The 25,582-nt window shown below is 40.1% G+C and overlaps 1 protein-coding gene across 1 annotated transcript in view; it reads left to right on the forward strand.

Moving 5' to 3' along the window:
* Positions 1–25,582, forward strand: part of ERBB4 (erb-b2 receptor tyrosine kinase 4) — a 483,510-nt gene that overhangs the window by 395,217 nt on the left and 62,711 nt on the right. Inside the window, exon 20 of the mRNA XM_058809969.1 lies at positions 1,391–1,576. Coding sequence (XP_058665952.1) covers positions 1,391–1,576 — 186 coding nt within the window. The remainder of the gene's footprint in view (positions 1–1,390; positions 1,577–25,582) is intronic.

Here is a 25,582-nt window from a genome sequence, read left to right on the forward strand (position 1 = left end):
AGCCTTACAGAACCACAATTCCATCTCACTGTTCATTGTTCCATTGCCATGATGAAATGGTCTTGAAATGGAGGACTCAGAGAGAGAAGAGCTTTCTCCTTGCTATATTTGAATGCCAGTTGCTTGTGATGGCAGCATTACCTCTAAGAACAGTTATTTAGGGGTTTTATAAGGAGCACCTGTGCTGCTGGTCAGGAATGTGAACTCTAGGGTCAAATAGCATAGCCAGGATTAAACCTTCTGGTCATTGGCCCTGGACCAGCTTGGTAGCTGAAACCTAGCATGGTAGCTGGAAACTTCTCATAGTCTGGAAAAGGGAAATAAAGCCTTTTCTGTGTGGAAAAACCAAAATGAACTCATCCAAGACCTGATGGGAGAGGTGATGGAAGAATCAGATGCTAAGAGGCTCAGATTTAGAAAGCAAACATGGTGTAAATGACTTCATTACCTGTGTCTGTGATTGGAAGATTAACTCCCAATATGCAAATGGATCACACTTATAAAAGTGTGAAAACCCATGGGCCATCATCCACTTTTTGGGTGTAGCCCCTGGGTGGGCTTCCTCTACCTTAAATGTTCCTGAAGGCCTTCAATAAATATAGGTGCTTTTTATTCCCTTAATTTTGGCTGGCCTCTGTTTGTAAGTAGTGCCAAAAAGGCATTAAAACAAGACCAAGGAGATTTAAGTGAAGTGTAATACACCTGTATCTTTATTTCTGTGGCTGCAATGGGACAGGGAATGTGGGGCAGTGCAGAATTTCAGTTTGTGCAGACTCTTGTTTTTGGGGCTCAGAACATCAAGTGGGCATTACATCAGCCTGGAGGTTCCCTAGGAATGCCTAGCACTGGACAGACAGGAATTCATGGTGCTCAGAGGACACTGATCCCCTTTAGTCACTTGAGTATTGGAATAAATCACGCAGACTCCATTTTCTTCATGGTGGAAAAAGCCCATTCTTCATTCACATAAATCTTTTTTATACCATTTTATAGACTTTGTGTGTGACTTTAATTGGTTAGTACTTTTCTTGCTAATTACATTATTGGTTAGTAACAACTTGTTACTCTTTTTAATTGGTCTCTGAAATTCTTGAAGTCTATGTGCAGGAGAAGTTGTGAGGGATAGAAAAATGAAAATTATCTAATGGTGTAAAAACAGTTTATACAGGTGCTGCTTGTTTTTCACCCAGGAATAGATTGTTATGTTAATGAACTGCTCACACCAGGATTGCTTTCACATGGGAACTTGCAAAGGGCTAGCCTGACAAGGAGAGCAGGCTTGATTTTATGGAGCTTTTCTTTATCATTTTCCTACCTTACTAAAATAACTGGAGTGCATTGAGTTTTTGAGCACACTGGAGTAACCTTTGGGTCACTTTTATTGTTGCAGGAAGCTCTCATCATGGCCAGCATGGACCACCCACACCTGGTGAGACTCCTGGGTGTCTGCCTGAGCCCCACCATCCAGCTGGTCACTCAGCTGATGCCTCATGGCTGCCTCCTGGATTACGTCCATGAACATAAGGATAACATTGGCTCCCAGCTCCTGCTGAACTGGTGTGTTCAAATAGCTAAGGTATGTAGTTCATTTTCATAACTAACTTTTAAACATGACTTTTTGTTTGCATTGGGTTTTTTCAAGCCTGTTTTTGTTTCTGAGAAGGTTGGGTAGTTCTTGAAATGCACACTGTTTTGGCTGCTTTACAGTATTATAGGTGACTTGTCAATATGTGAACCAAAGTGTTTTTCTTGACTGTTGTCTTGGTTTGAAAAGACAGGTGTCTGCTAAGGAAGGCAGGAGCCTCCCTTGAAACGGAAAATGTAAACACCTTCCTTCTGAATTATTATAAATTTGAAATTAAGGGGCTCTCAGGCAAAGATATGGGAGTAGGAATAACAGTTCTTTATTAGGGAAATTAAAATAATAATGCAGTAATACAAAAAAAATGGTGACAGAGTCAGAATGGGACCTGACACCGTGTGTGTCAGGGTGGTGGCACAGTCCCATCCCATGGTGGCTCAGCCCTCCTGCAGTGCCAGCTGTGGTTCTGCTGGAGCAGGGATCCTGCACAAGGGGGGAGTTTTCCTCTGAAGCTCCAGGGCTGCTGGAGATGGGCCTGGGCTCCCTCTGGGAATGCAGTGGAGCAGAAAGCTGCTCCTCTGGGAATGCATTGGGCAAAGGCTGCAGTGCTGTTCCAAACCTCAGATTGTATCCAGGTAGGAATGCTTGGCTCCTCCCCTGGGTGGAGCATCTCCCAATGGGATGATGGAATTTGATCAGCCATGCAGGGACACTCACTGGCCATGAACAGAAGAGATCTGGAGGGAGGGTTGGTTGTGGAAGAGATAAAGAAAACTGCCCAATGAACAGGAGATAAGTGCCCCACCTCTGACAGATGGCAATAGAATACCCCCAAATGATTTATTACAATCCAGGACACTGCCTGTCCAACTTAATGAGGGGTTGTTTCTTGAGGTGAGGGTGAGAGAGGGGAAGCTCCCTTGTGAAATCTGGGGCTGGACACAGGGTGATCTTTCAGCCTCCTCTGTTGTTCACTGTTAGTACACATACTGGTTTTCAGCCCTTCTGGGTCTGCATTGCCAGATCTGTCATCAGTTGTCTGCCAGGAAGATAAACACATCCTTCATGTCACTCCTCAGGTGGTGATCCTGCTATGCTGGGGTCACAAACTATCCTTGGCACAATGTTTTATAGCTGGTTTTAGGCATGTTTAGGTATTCAGTGTTGTACTAAGAACAAGTACTCAGCACTAAGAAAATTGTTTGCAAAGAATAACAAGTTCTTTCAGTGTAGAAGGCCATAACTTATCCATTTTAAAGGTGCTTTTGAACAACTAGGGTTGTTTACTACAAGTGGCAATTTGTAGCCTGCCTTTTGCATTGAGTTATTTGGAAGTTGTTTTTTAGATTATTTTGGAGAAAATGCTTGTTATAAACACAAGCCCACAGACTGCTATCTTACATTAAATCTGCAGCCTTAAGTGAATTTCCTACAACACCTATTACAAAATCTTAATTCAAGTTGTAATGTTAATCTTTTGTAATCAAGTTCTAATGTTAATCTTTTAGCAATGGAAGAGAAACCTGGAGATTCAGCAATTGTTTTGCTAGACTCAATATTAAGTAAACATTTGCCTCTTTTAACAACTTAAATACAAAAAAAAGTTCTTATAAAAGTAAGAAAATGTAGAAATCCAGCTAGCCCTTTGTTGTTCTTCAGGAGGAGCAGAATTTTGAGGAGCATCATGAATAGGGACTGTTTTCTTTCCAGAATCAGATCTTTTGTTAAACCTTCCTGAAGAAGAAAGTAGATAAAGTGACTCTAGGGCTCGAGAGAGGTGGGGGGAACCCAAACCTGACATTGCAGCATTTTGTAGATGTGTGCATGTCCTGTGTTGTGGTGGTAAAGCAACCAGAGTTGCTGGGGAGTACAGGAACACACCAATGGGAATTGCCTGTATGGAGATGTGCAAAGGTTTATTTAGGGCTGATACCAGACCAGGCAAGGTAGGAGACAAAATCCATATTCCTGTTTGAGTCTTTCTCTCAACACAGCCTCCCCCCCATCTGTTCTCCACTCTTTTGATAGATAGTGGCTGTTATTGTTTAATGCAAAACATTTACGCAGTGCCATCCCTGCAGAGGTAATCCTCCATGATTTTCACTTTGTGTGTGCATGTGGCCCTTGACTCCTTGGTCCAGGGCTGTGCTGGCTTTGCTGTGAGCCCTGTAGTAGAGCAGACAGCCTGATCCATAGCTTACAGAGCTGGCAGATCTCTGGGAGGGCCTGTGGAAGGAAGGTCATGGTTTTCCCAGGGTGATTCTTACCAAAGTGTGCGTTGGTGGTTTTTCTCAAACATGATGGGACTGCTGGTGTTCATTCCTTGAGCTTTATTGCAGCACCAGCCTCATTGCATGGCTGAGACAATAGAAAGATGGCAAAGCTCACATACAGCCAGCAGCAGCCAAAGATTTCTTTGTTACAGAGCATTTTAAAAACTCTCTAGCCAACAGCATATTGCTAAAGCTCACAGGCAATTGTTCTAGCCAATCACTAAAAGCACATGTACACCTGCTTCACGCAATGCTTGCTTGTATTCTTTTTATTAACAATACACAATAGTTCATTATTAAGCTTAAAACCTTCTGCTATCTTGCTAAGCATATTTTCCTGCAGTCTTAAAGTCTATCTTAGCTAAGCCTAAAACTCAAGCTATAGTTTCATAGCATTGCTTTCTGTAATATTGTAACTTTTTCTACTTTCAAACTTTACAGCTGCAGCCAGCTCTCAGTTTTCTATTCCTTCTGTTTTTTCTAAAGCCTATTTTTACACCTTTCTAGAAATCTTTTTACCTTTACTATTTCCCACAATGTGAATCAGCTTCTAAACTGATTGCTACTGTACATGGCTTCAGCTTAATGTGGGGTTTGCATTTAGGGACATTCCTTGGGAAATTGTTGATGCTGCTCTCTTGGTCACCCCTGTGATGTGGGAGGAGAAGATGAGGTGTCACAGACATGTGAGATCTGAGGTGGTAACCAAACAATGCAAAGAAGAGAGATCTGAAATGTAATATCAACTGGTGCAGTGTTAGGAAGAGAAAGGGAGTTCCTTTATAATAAAAGGTGGCCTGTTATTGAGAGAGTTTAGTGAAGTTTATTTATGCTAGTTTATTGAAAATTAATTAAATTTGTGTTCTTACACATCACAATAATCATGTCAAGTGTGATTAGAGGGTGTGCACAAAAATCACAGTAATCATGTCAAGTGGTTAGAGGGTGTGCACAAAAGAGGGGTTAGAGGGTCTGCGCAAAAATTGTTTCAACTATGGTAAGAGGAAAAAATCTTTGAGATCACCAGACAAGGAGTTCCCAAATAGTAGAATGAAAGTAATACCAATTTTCCATTCATCTGTCACATTTAACAGTGACTAGGAAACAGGAAAGGTATCATTTGCCTTGAAATAAACTGATCCCCAGAGGAATGAGTGCAGAAGGCAGCAACAAATTCCCATCACTGCAGGAAGGTGCACGTGTGTGTCCCACACTCCTGTACCCACTGTGCCTGTGTTTCAGATGCTGTCATACAGCTTGGGAGTGTCTCTCCACATGTTGCTTTTCTAGGCTGTGGGGAATGATTGGTTGTGTCTTTCTGCAAGGTACCTAAAGCATGATTAACAGAGTAGTAAGAGGCAAAAATCATCAGTGATTTCCCAGTCCTGTTCTCTGCTCCCTGAAGCAGCTCCTGGTATCTTTTGCTAGAGAGGATTTTCCCTAGCAAGAGGAGGACTAAAGCCACTGGAAATGCCTCAGATCTGAAGTTCAGGCTGATTTTTAGGAATTGTTTAAAATCAAGTTGCTGTTGTGACACAGTCCCTCCCTAACTGTGCTTTTCTCCATCTGCCAGTGTGCAGGCACTTATTTATGGAAGTCATTTCTTCAGAGCTCACTTGTTCTGCCAGGCTGTTCATTTCCATATGTCTCTACTTCTGTACAACTAGATGCAAAGCTAGTTAGCCACAATGCCTGCTTGCCAACCCACATATGGCTCTGGAGATAGCTTCTGAAGGTTGATGACAGGGCAGTTATAAAGCATTATCTACTGCCAGTTGGAAAAGGCTTAGATGCTTTTTCTCTTTGCTTATACAGATTGTGTTGAATTTATTCTGATGTTACATCATTGTAGGGTAATTGTGTTCTCCTTCAAGAAGCTTTAGCTTCTTATTTTATGGATGAGAGCTATAAAAATAGAGTAGCCCCCAAGCATTCTGCATAAAACATGGTTGTTAGACAGCAGCTGTGTCTGAGGGGGCTCTTCCCTTCTGCTCTGCAGATTCACAAGGCTTCTCCTGGCGTCTCACTTCCATGGGGACTATATTGTTTGGAAATGAATGTTTAACCTTTTAGCTCTGAGATCAGCACAGCAGTTTTCTGTGGAGTTTGCTGTCCAGTAAAGCAGTGAACTGTGCTCATGTATCAAGGTATTCTGTAGTGGGAGCAAGAGTGCCCACATAGGTGACCTCAGGAGGGAATAGTACTTCATGACCACCCTTAGAAGTGGGTTGAAACTCCAATTCTGTATGGATGGCACAAGCTTGGAAGTGAATTCCCAGCAGGTGAATCCTTCTCAGCCAGGGTGTGACAGGTACATAAAAGTCAGGAAGATATAGGGGGATACAGTATGGGTAAATGAAGGTGGCATAGGATGTAATCTTATCCCCTAAAGAGTTGCAGCTGAACCAATTACCAAAGATTAGGAGCAGGCCTGATGTTAACAGGCCACAGCTGTAGCCAATAAGAACAGTGTTATAAAAGAGTGGATTGGTGGGATGAGGAGTCAGATGGCTGCTGCAAGGACCAGGAACAGTTAGTGCTTTAGAGGAGTTGCCTACGAGAAACATGGAAAAGGTATGAAACTCTGATTATATGGAATCCTTGCACCGTAATGACGTTAGAACTCTTGATATATAAGACAATAGGAAGATTCCACAAACACACAAAAAAAGTGCTGTGTTCATTGATATTTTAATGAGTTTGATGCAGTTTCTCTCAGCTAGGGCTGCTCAAATACACCCACACACACAACTTGGAGATGTGAGGGTGAGGACGTGCTCATGGATATGCCTTCAAGAAGGGAAAACACATCTGGGGGGTTTTAGCCAGGAAAGGTTGGTTACCCTCTGCCACTGGGTGAGGTTATCTAAGGGACCTGTATTTGAGGCTGTATTCTCTCTCTGTTGCTCTAGTGTAAAATAAGCTGGAGTTCTGTTGGAATTATGATCGTGGGCTTTTGTGCTGTGCTAAACTCTTTGTCTCTCTCAGGGGCTTACAGAAATGCAGTTCTGCTTCTGTAACATTGCATACAACACATATACCTGGGCAGTCCCATCTCCTCTTTTACTGTTTTTTTGGGTTTTTTTCTGTTATAATTATGTTCTTTCTGCTGCTGTTGATTTACATTACATCTGCACTCATTTTGCTGAGTACTGTTCAAGGGCAGAGGAACTTTTCCTGCCCCAAAGAAGTGAAGGCAGAGGAAGAGTCAGGAAGCAAACTCCCTAACATGAGGCAGCTTGCCTGTCATCACCTAGGCTGTGGAGGAGACCTCAGCTCTCCTGAGTCGTAGCCCCATCCTGTTCTGCCCTGTATCCCCCAGGGGCTTCCAGGCCTGGTTTTTGTGTTCTGAACTATGATAATTCTTTTATAGCCCCTCAGAATGCTAATGAGGTAAAGCAGAAGTAGGTGGTTACAATGGAATGTGGTGGAAGGAAAATCAAGTACTTCAGGGGATTACTTTTTATACATTTTCAATATAAAAGAATTCTCAAATTACCTTAACTAAAGCCCTGCAGAGGATCAGTTATCCAGGTAGGCAGGAAAACAATGTTTGAAAACATTCTAGGAATAAAAAAAGAGAGAGGAACTTGGGGATCAAATTTTAATGAAGCAGATGCACGTCTTCAACTCTGCTGAGTCCTACTGCAGCCACTTTGAGTCATTGCTGTGTCTAAGGATTCCCTTCCAGAGGCACAGAGCTGCAGCTGGAAGCCTCCAGGGGCAACTGTGAAAAACACCAATTACTTGTGTTTTTAAAATTTTAAAAGTTTAATAGTAATAAAATGGTTATAAAAATAGTAATACAATTAGAGTAATAATAATTTGGACAATTAAGATTAGGACAATATGAGACCAAAGAGACAAAGAGTTATGGACGTCCGGGTACCTTTTTCTGGGCAGCATAAGCCTGAAAAAGGACCCACATGAACAGAGGATTAACCCTTAAAAATCAGCCTGTTTCATATTCATACACCTCATACATGATGCACAAATTCCATTCAAACACAGGATTCTTTCTGGTCATCTCAACTTCTTTCTCTGAATCCTAGCAGTGCCTTCGAGGCAGGAAGAAGTTCATTTCTTCTGATAATGGAGCAATAAATTCTCTTTCTCTGAAAGATTCAGGTGTCCTGTGGCTGCTATCTCACTGCAAGTCCTTTCTTTAAAGAAAAGTTTCCTACATAGCATAGTTTCTATTTTAACACTTTTTTATAACCTAAAACTATATTTAACACACTACTTAAGAGAATTTATACAGCATAACTTTCTAACACAACACATATAATATTCATTTTATTATTTGCAAAAAGCCAATCATAAAATATGTGCATTTTTCACAGCCACCAAGCCAAAGGCTCTTGCAAAGCCTCCTTGGTGCTTCTTTCTGTCCTGTTTAGCTACTGTGGGTGACAGGGCTCTGTGCCATCCTGAGCTCTCTTGGCCAAGGAGGGCTTGTCCTGAAGGGACCTCTCTCCAAGCCAGACTTTTGGACTTTTGGGAAGGGGTTTTTATCACTGCATTTCTCAGCTGGGTGTGAGCTCCCAGGCTGTGTGAAGTTCAAAGGATCTATGTTGATTTTTGAGAAGCTGATCCAGAAGCATCCTAAATCCCAGTGGGTTTGGGCCTGCACTCCTCATGTCTGGAGAGAGGGAGGGCCTGTGGTGTGCACTATGTGACCTGCACTATGAATTGAGGAGTCTTTCTTCTCTAGCAAGACTTGATGGATTGGGAAAAATGTTATAGACAGCTTTTGTTACTCTGCTACAGATGGGATGAAAGAAACTGTGAGAAACAAGAGGAGTCAGGGGTGACTGGACAGGTTGGTAGGAGGTGGAGGACAGTTCAAGGTCTTTCCTTTTCATTTAAGAATCCTACCCCACAGCTCAGTGGCTATTCCATCCTGGAGTGAGCAAAGGAGTTTAATGACAGTCATCTATCAGCTGTCCGTGTTTTAAGCTTCAAGATGTGTCTGTTCCCAGAGCTGTTGGCCTGACAAGGCTAATTGTACAGTGACAATGGCCTTCAGCCCCTCCTGACACAGTGCTGCCACTGGCCAGCAGCAGGGCCGAGGCCTGGCATCATTATCACTGCAAGCAGCCCCATTAGCATAAATGGGGTTTGCTAATGGGCTGCTCCATGAGGAAGTGCAGTGTACAGAAGAGAGGCATCTAAACCAAGGGCTATGAAATTAAAGCATATTGAAACAAGGTTTAATTTTGTCGAGGAGAAAAATGGAAATACATGGGGGAAAGTGTCATTTTCCTCTCTTGAATCCCTCTACAATTTCCTTTTTCTCTTCCTATTTGTCATGGCTATTTTTCTCACTCAGCTGGAAAGCTTGGATGTTCACACATGGAAGGGAAGGATGCTTTTCTGGTGTCATTGGAGAGCTCTCACTCTCAGAAAACATTTTGCCATTGATTCTCAGAGGGGCATTAACCAACCTGACCCATACCAGGGGACTTTTTGGTACCCTTCTGGGTGGCTCTCAAAGTTCATACAAACTAGAGAAGCCCTTGCAGCAAACTTCAAGTGCATCTTGCCAAGTTCTTCATCCCAGCTTTTAATTTCTAGGTGGTAGAAGGGTTCAAATTTTTTTCTTGGTGTGGTGAACTGTCTTGGGCTTATGTGGGACAATGAGGAAATTTCTCTTGATCCTCTCAGATATTATTTTTTTCCATGCAAGGCATGTTTCTCTGCATAACTATGTACCTATTTATAGAGAATTCTGTGCAGTTTTCTTCCCCTTTGTTCACCAGTCATTTTTTCTGGAGTATTGAACTGGTTTAGTAACTTTTCCACCAAACCCAGCAGCCCACAGAGGTTTCCTATGGAAAGGATTATAATGAAGGCAAGCTGAGAAAATGAGCTTAAATGCTGACCAAGTTCTTCTCATTTCCCCATCTCCTTTCATCCTAGAGGGAGTGTCCACTCACTATATTCCCAGTCTTTCTTTGGCTGTAATTTTCTTTTATTTTCTTTACTTCTATCTTTCCCTTACTTTCACAGTGCTTTGTGTCAGCACCTGTTTTTTGCTTTTTCTCCATTGTCATCATTTCTCCTTCACTCTCGTTCCCTGGCTGCTTGGCTCCCTTCAAGAGCATCGTGTCTGCCACCCATCAGAGCTCTTATGCAATCCTGTCTCACTCCAGGGTTGGTAAAGGACTCAGTTCCTTAATTTCTCTTATAATCATACATAATAAAGGTTTTGAAGGTTTTATAGTGGGGGATGGATTTATAGTAGGTTATAATCCTAATTTCTCCAGTCTTAATCTGACTCATGGATTAGCTAGGTTCCCTTTTCCCTTCTCTTTAAAAATCCAGTGTTCCCAGAAGCATGACTGTGAGGGGGGAAAAAAAATCAAAGCAGAATTTCCAGTCATTTACAAATCACATCAGGCCTTGTGGAGGCACAGCAATGAGCGATTTATTGCACAGAGACAGACAATTTATTGTTTTGTTAAATGAAAGGTGCACTTAGCCCTGACATTTATGGGGTTTCTGATATTAGAGACCTGACAGCCCCAGGCTACAGAAGCTCTGGAGGCTTTCCTTGGTGCCCCAGAGTTCTCATCAAGCACACTGAGCTGCGTGTGGGGACATGGGACCCTCTCAACATCACATTTTCCTTGGCAGTCCCCAGCAGACTGGCTTGGGAAAGCATTATTGCAAACCACTCTTAAATCAAATTCAAGATATTACAGGAGCCCCTATGAGGGTCTGTCAGGATTTCCATTATAAGCACATATTTTTCAGGTTTATAACTCAGCCATAAAATTCTGCAGGACTGTGACGTGGCATAAAATGTCTCAGCCCAAAGCTTTTATTATTATTCCAGAAATATATGTATTTGGCTATTTTTTAAGTTGCAGAACTTGAGAAACAAAAGCTGGATTATTCTCTCTCTCTAGCCATAAATTAAAATGCATTTTTCCCTAGTGAGTACCTTTCTCTCAACATTGTATTTTATAACAAAACTTATGCTGCTTGGATAACTACAAAAAAGCAAGGGCCAAGGAAAACACACACACAGAAATATATATATAAATATATATATAGTGTGTATTATTATGATGATATAAAATTATTGAATACATAGCTATTATATACAATATGTGTATATATGCAATAGTATATATTGTATAATATGTATTATATTATTATAGTATTATTAAAATATTATTACTTTATATATAGAGAGAGAGAGAGAGAGAGAGAGAGAGGGTGTCCATGAGCCAGAATAAAATCCTTGCTGCTTCTGTTTTTATTCACAGTCTGTGTTAGCAGAGGGGATCATATTCCACACTCCTGCAACACATTAATATCTCCTGATTAGAGGGGAAATAAAACTGGGTTATGTGTCCCATGGAAAATACCAAGCATTAAAAGAATGCATTACCCTGAACTGAAACAGATCTGAGCAGATCTGAGTTTTCCAAATGAGGATTTTTCTTTTGAGACCTTTGAAAAGTCTTTGGATTTGAATGACCTTTTTTTAAAAAATAATGTTTAAGATTCTTCAGAAAGAGAAAAGTCCAGCTGTCTTTCAGAAGGATTTTTGAGCTGTTTTTTTTTCCAAAATGGTATTTTTGCCAGGTTGTTACATATGAATAAACCAGATCAGTTTTAGAAAAATAAGGTTTATTTATTTTGGAAAATGAGGTTGCCTTTGTTTTCTTCAGCTTAGGGTTCATCTCCTAGCCAGGACAACTTTTTGTTTTCACGAGGCATAAATATTATTTATATACACAAGACAAAGAGAATTTGGTGTTTCTAAACTACAGGGTGACTACTTCTGCAATGACTTCGTTTTGGGTTTTTGGTTGGGGTTTTTTTTTTTTTTTCACATTTTTGGACTTAAATTCAGCCTTTTTGGTCTCACACAGAGGTAACTATAAGTCTAAAATACACCAGACAGGTGTGTTGTCATCACTATATAAAGCTCTGACTTTATCTCATCTAGATAACAGTGAAAAGCATTCACTTACACCAAAAAAAAAAAAAAAAAGATTCAAATTGTACCAGGTGCAGTGGTTTTGGAGTATGTGAGGTCACCACAAGAGAGTTTCAATGTTTGGGTGTATTTAGTTGAGCTAGATGCAGTTTTGCATGCTGAGTGTTAGCCATAAATTTAGCATGGTTAAATACCCAAGAGGAGAACAAGTGTGTGAGGTAAAAAACAGCAGTGGCATGAGAATGAATGAGTCTTGACTGGCTATGAATAAATTTAGGGTGGAGATTAGAAGAAGGTTATTAGCCACTGTAAGTGGTAAGGTGCTCAAACCCAGTAAAAATAATGCAATTAATGACTTTTAAAATGGAGCTTGGTAAGTTTATGAGGCAAGTGTGGGCTGGATGGCACAGTTGCTTTCAAGGAGCACAATTTGATGGAACAGTTGCTTTTATTTCCCTGTTTTAAAGCTGAGTAGTGACAGGACAAGAATAAACAATGAAAGAATGTGTACCCACACTGCTCAGAGACAGCTCAGCTCTGGAATTTGGAGCTTCAGGAGACAGACATCAAGCTGTGGTTTGCACTTTGGATTGTTTCTTGTTTTTCTGTTTCTTACTTTCTCACCTTACTCCTTCTTAATTCAAATTAAATCAGATTCTCATACTGTTAGCTGAACTGAATAATGCATCACTCAGTTTTTATTGAAATCAACCAGGGTATTCATGCAATGATGATGCTCTTCTTGTGAGTAAACACATCAGAATCAATCTTGTGTGTTCAGCAGGCTTCACCCTAAGAAAGAAAATGAAGCTTTCACTTCTCTCTGTTTTCCCCTTGCCTTTGCCTCAGGCTTGCTATTGGTAATTCATAACTAAATATACAGTAGGTGGAAAAAACACATAATGGAATTATTTAATGAAGACTTTATTACATTTAAACATAAGGGTTCTAGTTTGTGTTGGAGACTAATGACTCAAAACACTCTGCAAAACTGGCAGCTCAGAGAAAAGATTAAATAACAGTGTCTCCAATTTTGGCTACATTTAAAACAACTTCATTATAGCTCAGAGCTCACCCACCTGGACAATATTTTAGTGAAGAAGGAATTTATTCTGTTTTTCCAGTCTTTCCCTATCTATCTTGCCTTCCAGCTCTCATTGTTTCTGGTGAGATATTCAGACCTACACATCTTTTTGGATTACCAGTAGTCACAGGGTAATGTCTCATTTTGTCTGTCACCATTGTTGCATCCCTCCCATTAGTTATGAATTCTTTTCTACTCTGCTTTGTACAAGTACAGCTTGTTACCTCCTTCTCTGTAATCTTTCCAATTTTGCTCTTACTTGACTTTCTTTGCCATACACTGTTCTGTCTTTCTGAGACTAAAATCTTAATAATGGTGTTGTGCTCTATACGATTCTGTGTATCTTGAAATATAAGACTAAGACTAATAATAAACCTTTTTACATCTCATTTTAAAACCATGAATGTCAGAAAGAAAGGAAGTTTAATCATAGAAATGATAGGAAAACTTTGTTTTGACAGCTCTATATTGGGACTGTGTTTTGGGCTTTTTTTCCCTTTGCCTCCCAACTGGGATAAGCATAGATTTAATTTGTGGCATTTTATTTTGGACATAGAAAACTGTAAATTGGTTTAGAACTGTGCTTCCTCAAGGACCATGGCAGAGCTAAGTGGTCAGACAGGAATTGCATGAAACACACTTATTTTAGGGTTAATTTGCAGAAAATTATAATGAATAAATGATCTGTAAAGTGAGCAGGCTTTTGGCCCTTTCTCTGTGCAATCTAACCTGATGCACATTTCCTGTGCTCTCTGTCTCCTCCACATGAGTTAGGAAGGCTTCCTCTACAGGACAGAATCATGTCCAAGATTTGGGATGTTTTTTGAAAATTGTGGTTTAGCCCAGTGATTTGTGCCTGGTGATTTGTGCTTTTGTAAAAACCTCAGGGGTTGTTTGCATATTGTTTGGCATTCCTTGGAGCAGGTTTCAGCTTCACTGCCAGCCTTTACTTTGGCTGTTGCATGAATGGGATTAAAAATAACTGATATAAAACATGAGGATGCTCCTTTTGCCTGACAGAGCTGGCCACTGATCAGAACTTTAACATTTGAATAGAGAGCAAGATTATACTTTCCAAACAAAGCTGCAAAAATGCACTTGGCAGATTTCATCTAGAAGTAAACTCAAGCAAATTAGTTTTAAATACATCCATAATTTTTACTTTATTTCCTGGAAGGTGTACTATGAAATATCAGGTGGATCGTATGATAACATATTTTTTTCTGACAGAATATATAGTAAAATAACATTTAAAAGCTTTTGACGATACTCCTTAGTACCTGTTTCATTGCAACACAGACCAGGAGATGCTTTCAAACAAAGAAATAGAGATGTGTCAGTTTTCTTTAAGTAATAGATGCTCTTAATGCTTGTTAATATTGTACAATTTTACACAAAAGAATCTAATACCACCACTATATATTTTGTTATGATATGATGTCCTATTATGATTACAGAATGATTACAGGATGTCATGTGTCATAACAATTTAAAATAATGTACAATTCCTTGAGGAAAGGGAGAGAAATTTTAAGGGAAAAGTTAAAAGCCCTTTTTTTTTAGTGCATGCACGTGGTTGTTTTTGTATTGGCAGCAAAGTATTAGGGCTCTTGGTGTTTTTGCCCAGCAAACAAAAAACAGAAACTATACCTGGCATTGTTGAATTTATTTCCTTGGTAAGGTCCAGTGTTGTGTAGCTTCCTGTGATGAATGTATCTAAAGTGGGAATCCACAAAATGAGAAGCAGAAAAGCAGAAGCCTTGCAGGGAATATTGCAAGAGTGTCTGTCTCCTGCCCATGCAGAGCAGGAATTGTGCTGCAGCAGGTGCCTGGGGGCTTGAAGCTAAAGAGAGGAGCTTGTGAAGTCACCTGGCACTTGCACTGGAGGTACCTGGGAGGGTTTTTCATTTCACACCCAGTTTGTGTGCAAGACCTGTCAGGAGCTGCCTTCTGCTTCCACATGGTGGCCATGAATGGATGGCCTTGCTCTCCATCTGGGCTGCACACAGGGAAAACAGACACCGTTTTTAATCTTGAATTTTTGCCCCAGAACAAATTAAGGTGAAGAAAAGATCGGTTACATTTGAAGCAGCAGACAGCAAAATGCCACTGATTCCTGAGCTCAAACCTACCTTAGCCTAACATGGCTTTTCAGTGGTACCTTCACCCAGTGTCAGCTGAGAAGGCAGTGATTCAAATGGGACTGTCTTTATGGTAAAAGACAAGATACAAGGCTAGAAAGGGTTGGATTTGATTCCTGGCTGTGTAATTTTTTTTTTTTTTTTTTTTTTTAATTTTAATGAGGTTTAGGCATATGAGTAGAACTCTTTTCAGCAAATGAGCTTGCACCCTTAATGAAAAAAAGCATTTGGAGGATCTAGTGCAAGGCACTACACCCATACCAAGTGTTACTGCTCAGCTGCTTCTAATTGAATTTCATAAGATCATGTATTCCAGACCTGCCACAGGTTTGTTTATTTACACCAGCCTGAAGTGCAGGAGTCAGATTCCAATTTCCAGACCCACCATTCACCTTGGTTTCCTGAGAGTGTGCAAATTGATAAATGCAGCTGTATGTTACAGCCTCCTTGGCTTGCACCAACAGGGTTCTTGTGTGAGCTCCCTTTTAGGGAAACTTTTTAGGTGGAGGTGGTTAAAAAAACCCAAACTGGTGGTTTTTACCAGTTCTGCTGGGAACTCATAGGGATTTTATCAAATCAGAGCTGGCAGGGGGCAGGTCTGAGATGTGGCAATGCCTGTCTCAACACATGTGGAATATGCATAAAAGTCAGGGTGAAATCTTTGTGTTGAATATGCCACATAGCTGGCTTTCTCAAGTTACATGGGCATACTTTTATTTCCACATCAACCATTTAAAAAAATGTCATTATCTCTCTGTTCATACCATGAGGAACATAACTTGGCAAAGTCAAAAGTGTTTGAGCCAGTTAAAATAGTCACAAATACCATGAGTAAGAGTGATTAGGAACACAGATATGTGTCTGTGGACCTGGACTGTGTAATTTAAATCTTTGGTTTTCCAGATGCAGTTGACACGAGACATCACATCATTTATGGCCTGTAGTTGGTTTATGAAGCCAAAACTTACCAGAAATGGATAGCAGAGACTTACAAGTAGTCTTCTTTTTATAATTGATAACATGAGCTGTCACTGCCCTAAAGAGAGACAGCTGATGGTATTTTGAGCCCAGCAGCAGTTGGATGTTGTTAAAAACAGCAGGTATTTTAACCTCAGCAGATCTGTAACATTACTTTTTCTAATGTTCCTAATAGTCAGTACAGGTTCAATAACAAAAAACAACTCTGTAGGTGTTTTCTGTACAATTTCTGAAACTCAATGCCTGGCTTATTGCCGGGTTCTTCCTGTAATTCTTTAGGAAGAAAGGGAAAAAAACCCCAAACAAACAAGTGAGAACCCAAAGGAAAGGCAGCCCTTTGTGTGGAACATCAGCAATCTCCAGAAGAGTCTAACACAAATAATGAGTCAGGTAATTCTGCCTCAAGGGTGCCAATGTGCTTGGGTGCCATATGGAGCTGGATGGTTCTTCTCTTCATCCTAATTAGCAGCCAGAGGAAAAGTTCCTCTGAATGTTTACCTTCCCAAAGCTTTTCCCATTCCAACAGATTTTCCTGGCCAGCTTCAATCTTTTGAAAGTGTCTGGGCTTAAGCATGGTGATCTAATAGAAGGACTGGAACATAAAAGCCCAGGTAAATGTTATGTAATTGAATCTGTCTCTACATTCTGATGGCTGCCTGCAGAGTTCATTCCTTTTTTCATCCATCACCTTGTTGATGCTCATTTACCTTGGCATTTGGAAAGGCTTCTTCTCAGATAACATCACAATTAAAGAAAGAGTTCTGAAATTGAGCTAGCCTTAGTGGAAACTGGTAAAAGGCATGTAAAACCATTTCATTTATTAGGACAGCATGCCATTTACAAAGAAAACTATAGATGGCTTTCCAAAGCTGCCATGTCTCATTAGGTTCAGCACGGTTCAGACTGCAGTCTCTTGGCTTGTATTGTCATAGAAGCTGGGGCTGACATTACAGCCCATAATACTACACCCACAGGGACTAATTTATGTTTCCAGCAGAAACAAGCTGTGTTAATATTGCCCAAAAGTGTCATTATTGGCCATTGGTATGTGTGGGTGATGCTAGTGTGTGACACTTGTGTAACATAGTTGTTGGAATATCAACAAAGTTTCAGTGCCTAAATAAGCTCAGACTTTTGTGAAAACCTCAGCCTGGAGTAAGAGAAAATGTGGTGTTCTCAAATGTTGCTCTGTTGCCTTGGTGCTACCAGTTATTTCAGTGTTTGGTTTTATTTCAAGCAGACTTCAGTAGGAAAACCATGACTGCAAGTGGGAGTGATATTTTTTTATGGTTTGAGCTCAGTGTAAGTTGAATTACAACTGGTCACCTCAGAGATCCAGTGAAAGGTGTTCTTAGAGCTGGAGAGAGATGTGTGATGGTTTCATTCATAGATCCTTACTCATTGCCCATGAAAAAATGAGTCATTTAGAAAACAAAATGTTTGCCAATTGCTGGTTTGTTTTAAAAACACAATAAATATTTAAATAGTAGACTCAGCACTGGTGATAGTCTTGCTTTGACAAAGAGGTTGAAGTAGTGACCTTGAGAGGTCCTTCTGACATTTCTGTGTCTGCTCACAGCCCTTCCCAGAGAACATGTGGGCTGGTATAAATTTCCCTGTTGTCTAACTTCTGTATTCCAAGGCCAGGTAATGTCCAGTAACAACCAAAGTAACATTCTGTACAGGGGTTTTATAAATGTTGGGTCTTTGATTGTGACTTTCAAGAGGCATTGCCCTCTAGTTCTATTATAAAATATTATAAATACAGTTATTTGAGATAATAACTGTATTATCTCAATATCTGTATTAACTTTCTTTAGTTAATAGAAAGGTAACAAAGTGGAGTTCCAGGTTGAGTAATTCTGACAGTTTAGTAAAGGGCAAGCAAATACTTCTGTGAGAAGCACCATTAGAAATAAAAAGTAGAAATTTCCAGTTCATGGAAATGGTGAGGCACATTTTCAGAACTACAAAATAAAGTCTAAAAAGTACTCCTGTACTTTCCTGCCTTGTGCTGGCCCTGCATCCTGAGCTGCTAGCATTGCTTTACCTTTGTCTGACAGCAGCCACGTGCAGACTACAAATCTCAAAGTGAAAATTTGGAAAGGAGCAAGTGTGAGGTGAGGAACACTGAAAACATTTAAAGGGCTGAATATACAGAGTTTCAAAGGAAATGTGCTTTGCTTGGTGGCAGTTTGAATTCCAAGGAGCAGCTCATAACAGCTCTGCTCATACATGTGCAGTGTGTCCAACCCGGCTGTTGGTGGTTTTGCCCAGTGGAAAAAAGGGTGCAATTTCCAGAATTCTTTAGCAATTTTGCCATTGCTTAGCTTCTGCAGAGCACAGTGCCTGCTCCCAAGCAAGATGTCCTCCAGTTTCTTCTCCTGCCTCCTCCATTCACTGTCCAACCTCTCAGGCAGAGACACAACACAGGGAAGGCAACCTCCCCCATCTGTACTTGTGGGGCTGTTGCAGATCCCTCCTACACTGTGTACAAAGGTAGGATGGCATTGGGAAGGGTGGATGAAGAGTCCTTGAGTCATGCAAAGAGTCACTGAAGTACAGGTCATAAGCCATTTTAGATGTACTTGAACAGATAATGGCCATAAGCAGATTTTTCTGGGAATAAACAGTGGGATCTGTGAGACAGGAAAGCCAGTCTATTGCAGTGGAGCATCAGTAAATTCTCTGCTGTCTCAATTGTCTCAGTCTCAACTGCCCATACTTGATAAAAACCACATGTGCACATTTATTTCAGCTTTAGAAAAAAAAATGCACAATTCCTTTTTTCCATGCATTTACCTACCTTCTCCCAGGGTTATTTTAAGAGCACAAGCCACAAGTGCTTTGGGAGTCAGAGGAGCATTTGTGAGCTCCCAGAGGTTCATGAGCTGCTTTCCAGCAACCCCAGCTGGAAGGTGGCACTTTGGAATTAATTAAAGCAGTGGGATTGTGGGAAAGCTGCAAAAGGCAGGCCTCAGAAACAGCAGAACTCTGATTAGAGCTAAACAGTAGCCATGAGATAGGTCAGCAGAAAAAATATGTGAAATGCAGAAAAGTAAGGACAAACAGAACAATGGTCTGTGTATTAATGCTTGTGTAGAATAACTCCCTAAGCTACAGAAAAGTATATCTAGTGAGATATTAGGAAGTTCTAAGCTTAATAATGGAGCTCTGTGCATTGTGTTTTAAGGCTTACAAGCCGGTATTATATTCCAAATAAGCAAGCATTGTTTTAACCAAAGGTGCATGTGGGGGAATAGAATGTAAAAAAATAGTGCAGAAGGTAATCTCACACCTGTGGAGTTGCAGGTGTACTAATCACCAGAGATTAGGAACAGGCCTGCCCTTAACAGGCCACAGCTGTATCCAATGAGGTTGAGTGCTATAAAAGAGGGGGTTAGAATTAGGAACAGGCCTGTCCTTAACAAGCCACAGCTGTGTCCAATAATGATGAGTGCTATAGAAGAGTGGATTAGCTGGTTGAGAAGGGAGTTGGAGATTGTTGGCTGTGCTGTGAGGAGATGACCATGAGAAATCACCAAGAAGGTTTGGGAGCTTTGCAATAAGATGACAACAGGTACGTGTGCTTACAGTGGTTGGATGGAGCTACTGTCCATGTGCTTTTGCTTTGTGTGATTGGTCAAAAAGCTTTTAAAGTAAGTTTAACCATTAAGTTCGTTGTCTTCTGCCTGGGATGTAAGCTGCTGACATTTTCCCATTATAATAACCATGTAATGAGACTGATGCTGGAAAATAAAGCAGCTCAAGGCACGTTCCACAGCAGTCCTGTCCTGTTGGTGATTTGTACACAGCCCCTGGCCGGCATTAGGGGATGTTTGGGCACTGAGAGGAGTTTGAATTGTAGCCAAGATTGGGAACCTTCTGGGGAGAAGTGAGCAAAGAATTCAATGTATAACCTATTAGATTAATTAGGGAATTTTTTTCCCCCCAGCTTTGCGAATTAAAAAAAATAAGCAAATTCTGTGCAGCTGTTGGGTTTTCATTGCTGTGATGCTCCACCTCCAGGTGCAGAGAAGCCTGGAGCTCCTCTTTGCTGCAGGCAACTCTCTTGGGCTCAGGGGTTTGGAATGAATGTTCCTGGGGCTGTGCTGTGGGAAGGGCTTGGCTGCTGGAAAATTTGCTGGAATATTCATCCTGTGCTGGGCAGTGCATAAATGTCAGTTGGTTTTTCACCCCATGGCAATGAAGGCTATTACACTGCTAATATTTCCAAAGTGATGGTTGAGTTTGGTTTTCCTTGACTCTTTAGACAGAGAGGGATCTCTGTAAGGCAGCAAACCTTAAATCATCCTCTTCCATCTGCTTTTTCAGGCAGTTCAGTAATGGCTGCTGCAGACAAGTCCACAAAATAGCAATTTCCCATTAAATTTTATTCACCCCATCCTTGTAAACATATCTGAACAGAGGGGAGAATCTGTCCTGTCGTTTGCATTTATTTTGTGAGTTTTAATTTACTTTCTGCTGGCATTCAGGTCACCAAAACAGTGTTATGTTTCTTGTTCTATTTTTCATCATATAAAAATAAATGTCAGGATAATCATTTGAATAATCTTTCTCCTTTTTTTTTATCCTGAAAGGCTAGGTACTTTCCTTTCTCTAGTCTCCTGTGTGTCTTCTTTCTGTTTAATGTAACCTTTCATAGATTAAAAAGGCAATGATGTTAATAGAATTGCATAATTGTCAGGAGATAATGTTCTCCCAGTAAAATATTGCTATTGAGGCTTAGCTAAGGCATTTAGAGCAAACAAGCATGCAGAAACAAAACAAAGATGTTTATTTTCCAAGTGACACATCTTTGCCATCACTGGTGTCTAAATCCTCAGATTTCTCCTTCAGCCTCTGTGGGGCTGGGACTCCAACATTCCTAGAGCAGCACTTCCTACTGGGAGGTCTAAAGGCTCACATCCTTACCAGTGATGAGCAAAAATTTCATAATTCCAGCCTTCCCAGAGATCCATATTTGGGGGCTTGGTTCTAGTAGCCACCTTGTATTTTAATTCCATATCAGTTCAACCTGTGTCCATGCAATTACACAGGGAGGGGAAAAAAGGGTGAAATATGAGCAAGTGGATTCATACCTCATCACTTGCAGGAAGGAGGATTTTTGTATCTTGTCACTTGTAGGAATAGGGTTTTTTGGACTCATCACTATTTCAAAAGTGGTGGTTGATTTTTGTACTCATCACTACAAGTGATGACTACAAAACCCCTCCTTCCTACAAGGTGAGATTTCAAAGGTGTTTGTGGCAGAGACCAGTCACTGCCAACCTAATTTCTGAACGTCAGGTGCAGAGTTAGTGGATGATGGAAGTGAATTGTGCAGTATTTATGGAAATATTTAGCTAATAGATATTGTTAGCAACAGGGGAAAGGTCAGTTTGGAGCTGAGCACAGGACTGATGGCATGGAGCAGTGAGGTCTGGAAGGAGGGGGAGCAGAAGAAGCTCAAGGCTGTACATTTGTGGAAAGCCAAGGCGCCCAGCATCTTCCTTTCACTATAAGAAATTTAAGCCAAGTATTGTCTCTGAAAATGCTTTTGAAAGCCCTCCTAGATTTCTCCTTTCTGGGTCAAAGTGTGCTGAGTAAAACAATTCAAGTTACTGCCACTATCTAAGCAACAATTTAACATATAAAAGTTTATGTTTTATATAAAGATATCTTTAATATTACAGAAATATTAATCTCAGCATCTGCAAAAGTGTGAGAAAAACTGCTTCAGTTTCCTGTTGGCAGTTTCATGAGTGAAACCATGAAATGAACCTTGAAGTGGTTAATGGGCATCTTTTATTGTACCTTCTGTGGTTGTGTTTGAGACACCGTGCCCAAATGACATTAAGAAATTAGAGCTGGAAACCCATCTGAAATGCAAGTTTCCAGGTGGATGTGTGTGTGTATAATAGAACAGATGATGCCAAGTGCAAGGGTTGTCCCTCCACCTTCTATTTAGGGGGATTTTGAATTTCAGATAAAGCCAAACAATAATAATAGAAGGTTGCATGAAGGTTAATGTTGTTTAGGCAGATGGTGAATTGCAGATTCAACCTGTTGTCACAATAATGAATGTGTTTGAAAAGATGTTCATGTGGCAAATGGGAGAAAAATGAAACAGAATATGCACATGCTTGCACACACAGCCCTAGCGTTGCTGCTGCCTGCCATTCATAACCAAACCTGTACATATATGTACTTCTTTAGAGATTCTGTATTGACCCTCTGCCACAAATCAATATGAAAAGTAGGACTACAGATTCAAAAGCATGCACTGTTAATACTGATGCCATAATTTTGCCTGGCAGCAATGACAGAAGCATTTGATCTGAGTCAGGTGAAATTTTATATCCCTATTAAATGTAATTTCCCCCCCTTCTCCACCACATCCATTTTTTACCCTTCTCTCTTTTCCCATTTTACAGCTTCACAGCAAAGTAGCCCACAAAAGAAATGTTTTACAGGGGCCTGGAGTGCTCAGCCAAGTGTTTCTCCAGTGCTTTGAAAAACTCTGTGGTTCTTTCTCCTCTGGAGAGCCCTGTTAGAATATGGAGTGGCTTTTTGATGAAGCTGTATCACCCTATTCAGTCAGGTATTTAGCTAAAATAGTATAGACCCAAAGCTTCATGTTTTACTCTAAATCCCTTTGAAAATAGGTGAACAAATCCCCTCTAGTTGCAAAAAATCCATTGGAGTCAAAGCATCTGTGGGGATTTGTTCAAGCTAAATAAAAGTATGGGAGGTCAGCTGTAGCAGTTGTGATAAATCATTTTATGAGGGACACAGCTTTCAAAAAGGATTCCTGGCCAGCCATACTTGAGAAGCAGTCGTCCAAATTACCTGAGCTTGTTGCCAACACCTGGTTCAGGCCCCTTGTACACAAGATTAATATAAATGGGCAGGAAGGGGCACAGCCCACTGCTTCAGAATTGATTCTGTACCTGGAATCCAAAGGAGGTTTAGGATGCTTGCAGCTTTTGCAGGCTGTGTCAGTTACACATGTCCTTGTAATACTTTTATTTTTCTCCAACTTTTACAGAGAATGAAAGATTTGGGGACATAATTACTGAAAGTTTAGGACTCATGTAGAAAATTCCCTTTGTATTTGTACAAACCCACCAACCTCTAGCTGAAGAAAAATGCATTTGCTGTAGAAAGAGGCAAAGAAGAAATTCAGAGGAAGCCAAAGCTCTTAATATAGCCTTTGCAAGGTTTGCAACTTTATCAGGCTATCAGGTTATGTGTCTGCTGCAGAGGTAATTCTCCATTTGGAATTTTAACAGACTTTAATCTTTTTTTAGTATTTTTGCAGTAATTCAGTGTAAAATTTAAAAATACTTTGCCCTTCCTCCAAAAGCCATTAAAAAAAAAACCTTACTTTTTCCACCCTTCTTTCTGCTCATGAGGAGTTGTCATTTTCCATCCATTCCATTTTCTCCAAACTGTGTATTCAGCTCTTTTTAAATATTCATTTTTCCATTATATTTATAACCTCACTGTGATCATCTTTTGCCTAATTACTTACCTGATTGGTTTCAGCTCTATCCTGAGGGGGAATGCCAGACTAAAACCAGCAGTGTCACTAGATAATGTCTGGAAATTGGGAAGGTAGACATAGTTAACAGGGACCCAGCAGGCTGCTTTGGAGAATGACAGTCACCAGAACCAGTGGAGGCTGGAAAATGGGAATAATAGTAATAACCAAAATAATAAATTAATCATATTTGTATAATTTATATAATAGATATCATATACAACACATATTTTATATCATTATATATTATTATTCTTATTATTATTGTTGCTATTTTTGTTTTGTTATTGTTATTATGTTTGCATTATAATAATGATTTATCTAGTCATCATATTTATATATTTTTATAGTATATATTATGTATAACATATATTTTATATAATCATGTATTATTCTTATTGTTGTTTTCTGTTTTATTATTATAATAAGAATTTATTCATCTTATATATTTTATATAGTATATTATTTATAACATATTTTATATCATTATGTATTATTTTTGCTTTTTTGTTTTATCATTGTTATTATAATGTATGCACTATAATAATAATTTATCTAGTAATCATATTTATATATTTTATATAGTATATATTATATATAACATATATTTTATATCATTATGTATTATTATTCTTGTTATTGCTGTTATTTTTGATGATGATTATTATTATTTCATGTACTACTTTTTCATGGCATCAACATTCTGTATGCAATCCTACTTGCAGAAAAAATTGCTCAGAATCTTAGAACACATGAATGTGTCCTGTGTTTGTGCCAAAAGCTGATACTGACCAGGTGTTGTGCTGGCAGCTGCAAACCCTCGGTAGGGAACCTGGGCCTTTAGCACTGTGTAACCCAAAAAACCACTTTTTACATGAAAGTTTCATGTCTTATCCTTTCCGTTGTGGCAGAAAAAATGGCTGGAATAAATAGAAATAGCAATAGTTATGTTTAAACTCTCCACTGTCTGCTCTCTAGGCTGCAAATATTTGCTTCCAGTACAATCCAAGTGTTCAGCGAATTGGAGAATCAAAGGTGTGTTAGCTGTGTAGACACAACTGCTTAATTTCAGAGAGCAGAGTAAACAACCTGGAATGAAATTTTGGGGAAGGAAGAAAGTATTTGAATTGATCAGCCTCATTAGCAGACTGCTGCAATCATCTTTTTTCCTGTGAAATCTTTGCTGTGTAATTAATCACACCTTGTGAGAAGGGATTGCTGGTATTTATACAGGTACTGCTGTGACAGGCAAGATAGGGTTTGGCTCTCCTGCATTTCCAGTGGTAGATATTGTGGAGGCAGGGACAGAAAGAATGGCAGAGATGTTTGCAAGGACTCCTGGCATTGCTCTCTGGCAGTGTGGAATTATCTGAAAAACCTTTAGTTTCTGTCTGTTGTAAAACTGCAGGTCTCAGCCACTGAGATCAGCTTTAGATCCATGTTTTCAGGCAGGGCATCAATTAACAGGCACTGACTTGGCTGATGGATAAAGAATGAGTATTTCTCCTATGAAGAATGACCATTTCAAAGGTCACCTGTGAATGATGACACCACCCTGGCCCAATGCTGGAAGATCAACCCTTGTCTGGTTTACCTTGGTCTGGGGGTGTTGGCCTTTCTCCCAGGTGACACAGCTCACACCTCTGCAGGAATGCTGCTTTTCAGGGCTCACACCTGCATGAACTTCCCTGGTGTGATTTGCCTCTCACCAAATCACTGGATGCTTGATGGATCCAGAATTCCTTGCTCTTTGTGCAAGCTTTTACAGGAAGTTTGATTTTATATGAGTTAATAAGGTTTTACTTGCCTTGTGCTTGGCTTCCAAATGCTCTTTATTGCAGGGATGCCCAGTGCAGATGTGTCTTCCCCAGTAACAGAGATTTTGGAAGGGGCTGCACTCAATTCTAAATGCAGCTTTGTCTCAGCTCAGCCAGCACAGCTTTGTTTGGGTTGGTGTGTGACAAAGGGAAGAACAAAAGCCTGGCGTTGTAACTCATTTTATTCCCCACCAAAACAAAGAG

Source organism: Ammospiza caudacuta, chromosome 8 (genome assembly GCF_027887145.1).
Source record: "Ammospiza caudacuta isolate bAmmCau1 chromosome 8, bAmmCau1.pri, whole genome shotgun sequence".
Classification (NCBI taxonomy): domain Eukaryota; kingdom Metazoa; phylum Chordata; class Aves; order Passeriformes; family Passerellidae; genus Ammospiza; species Ammospiza caudacuta.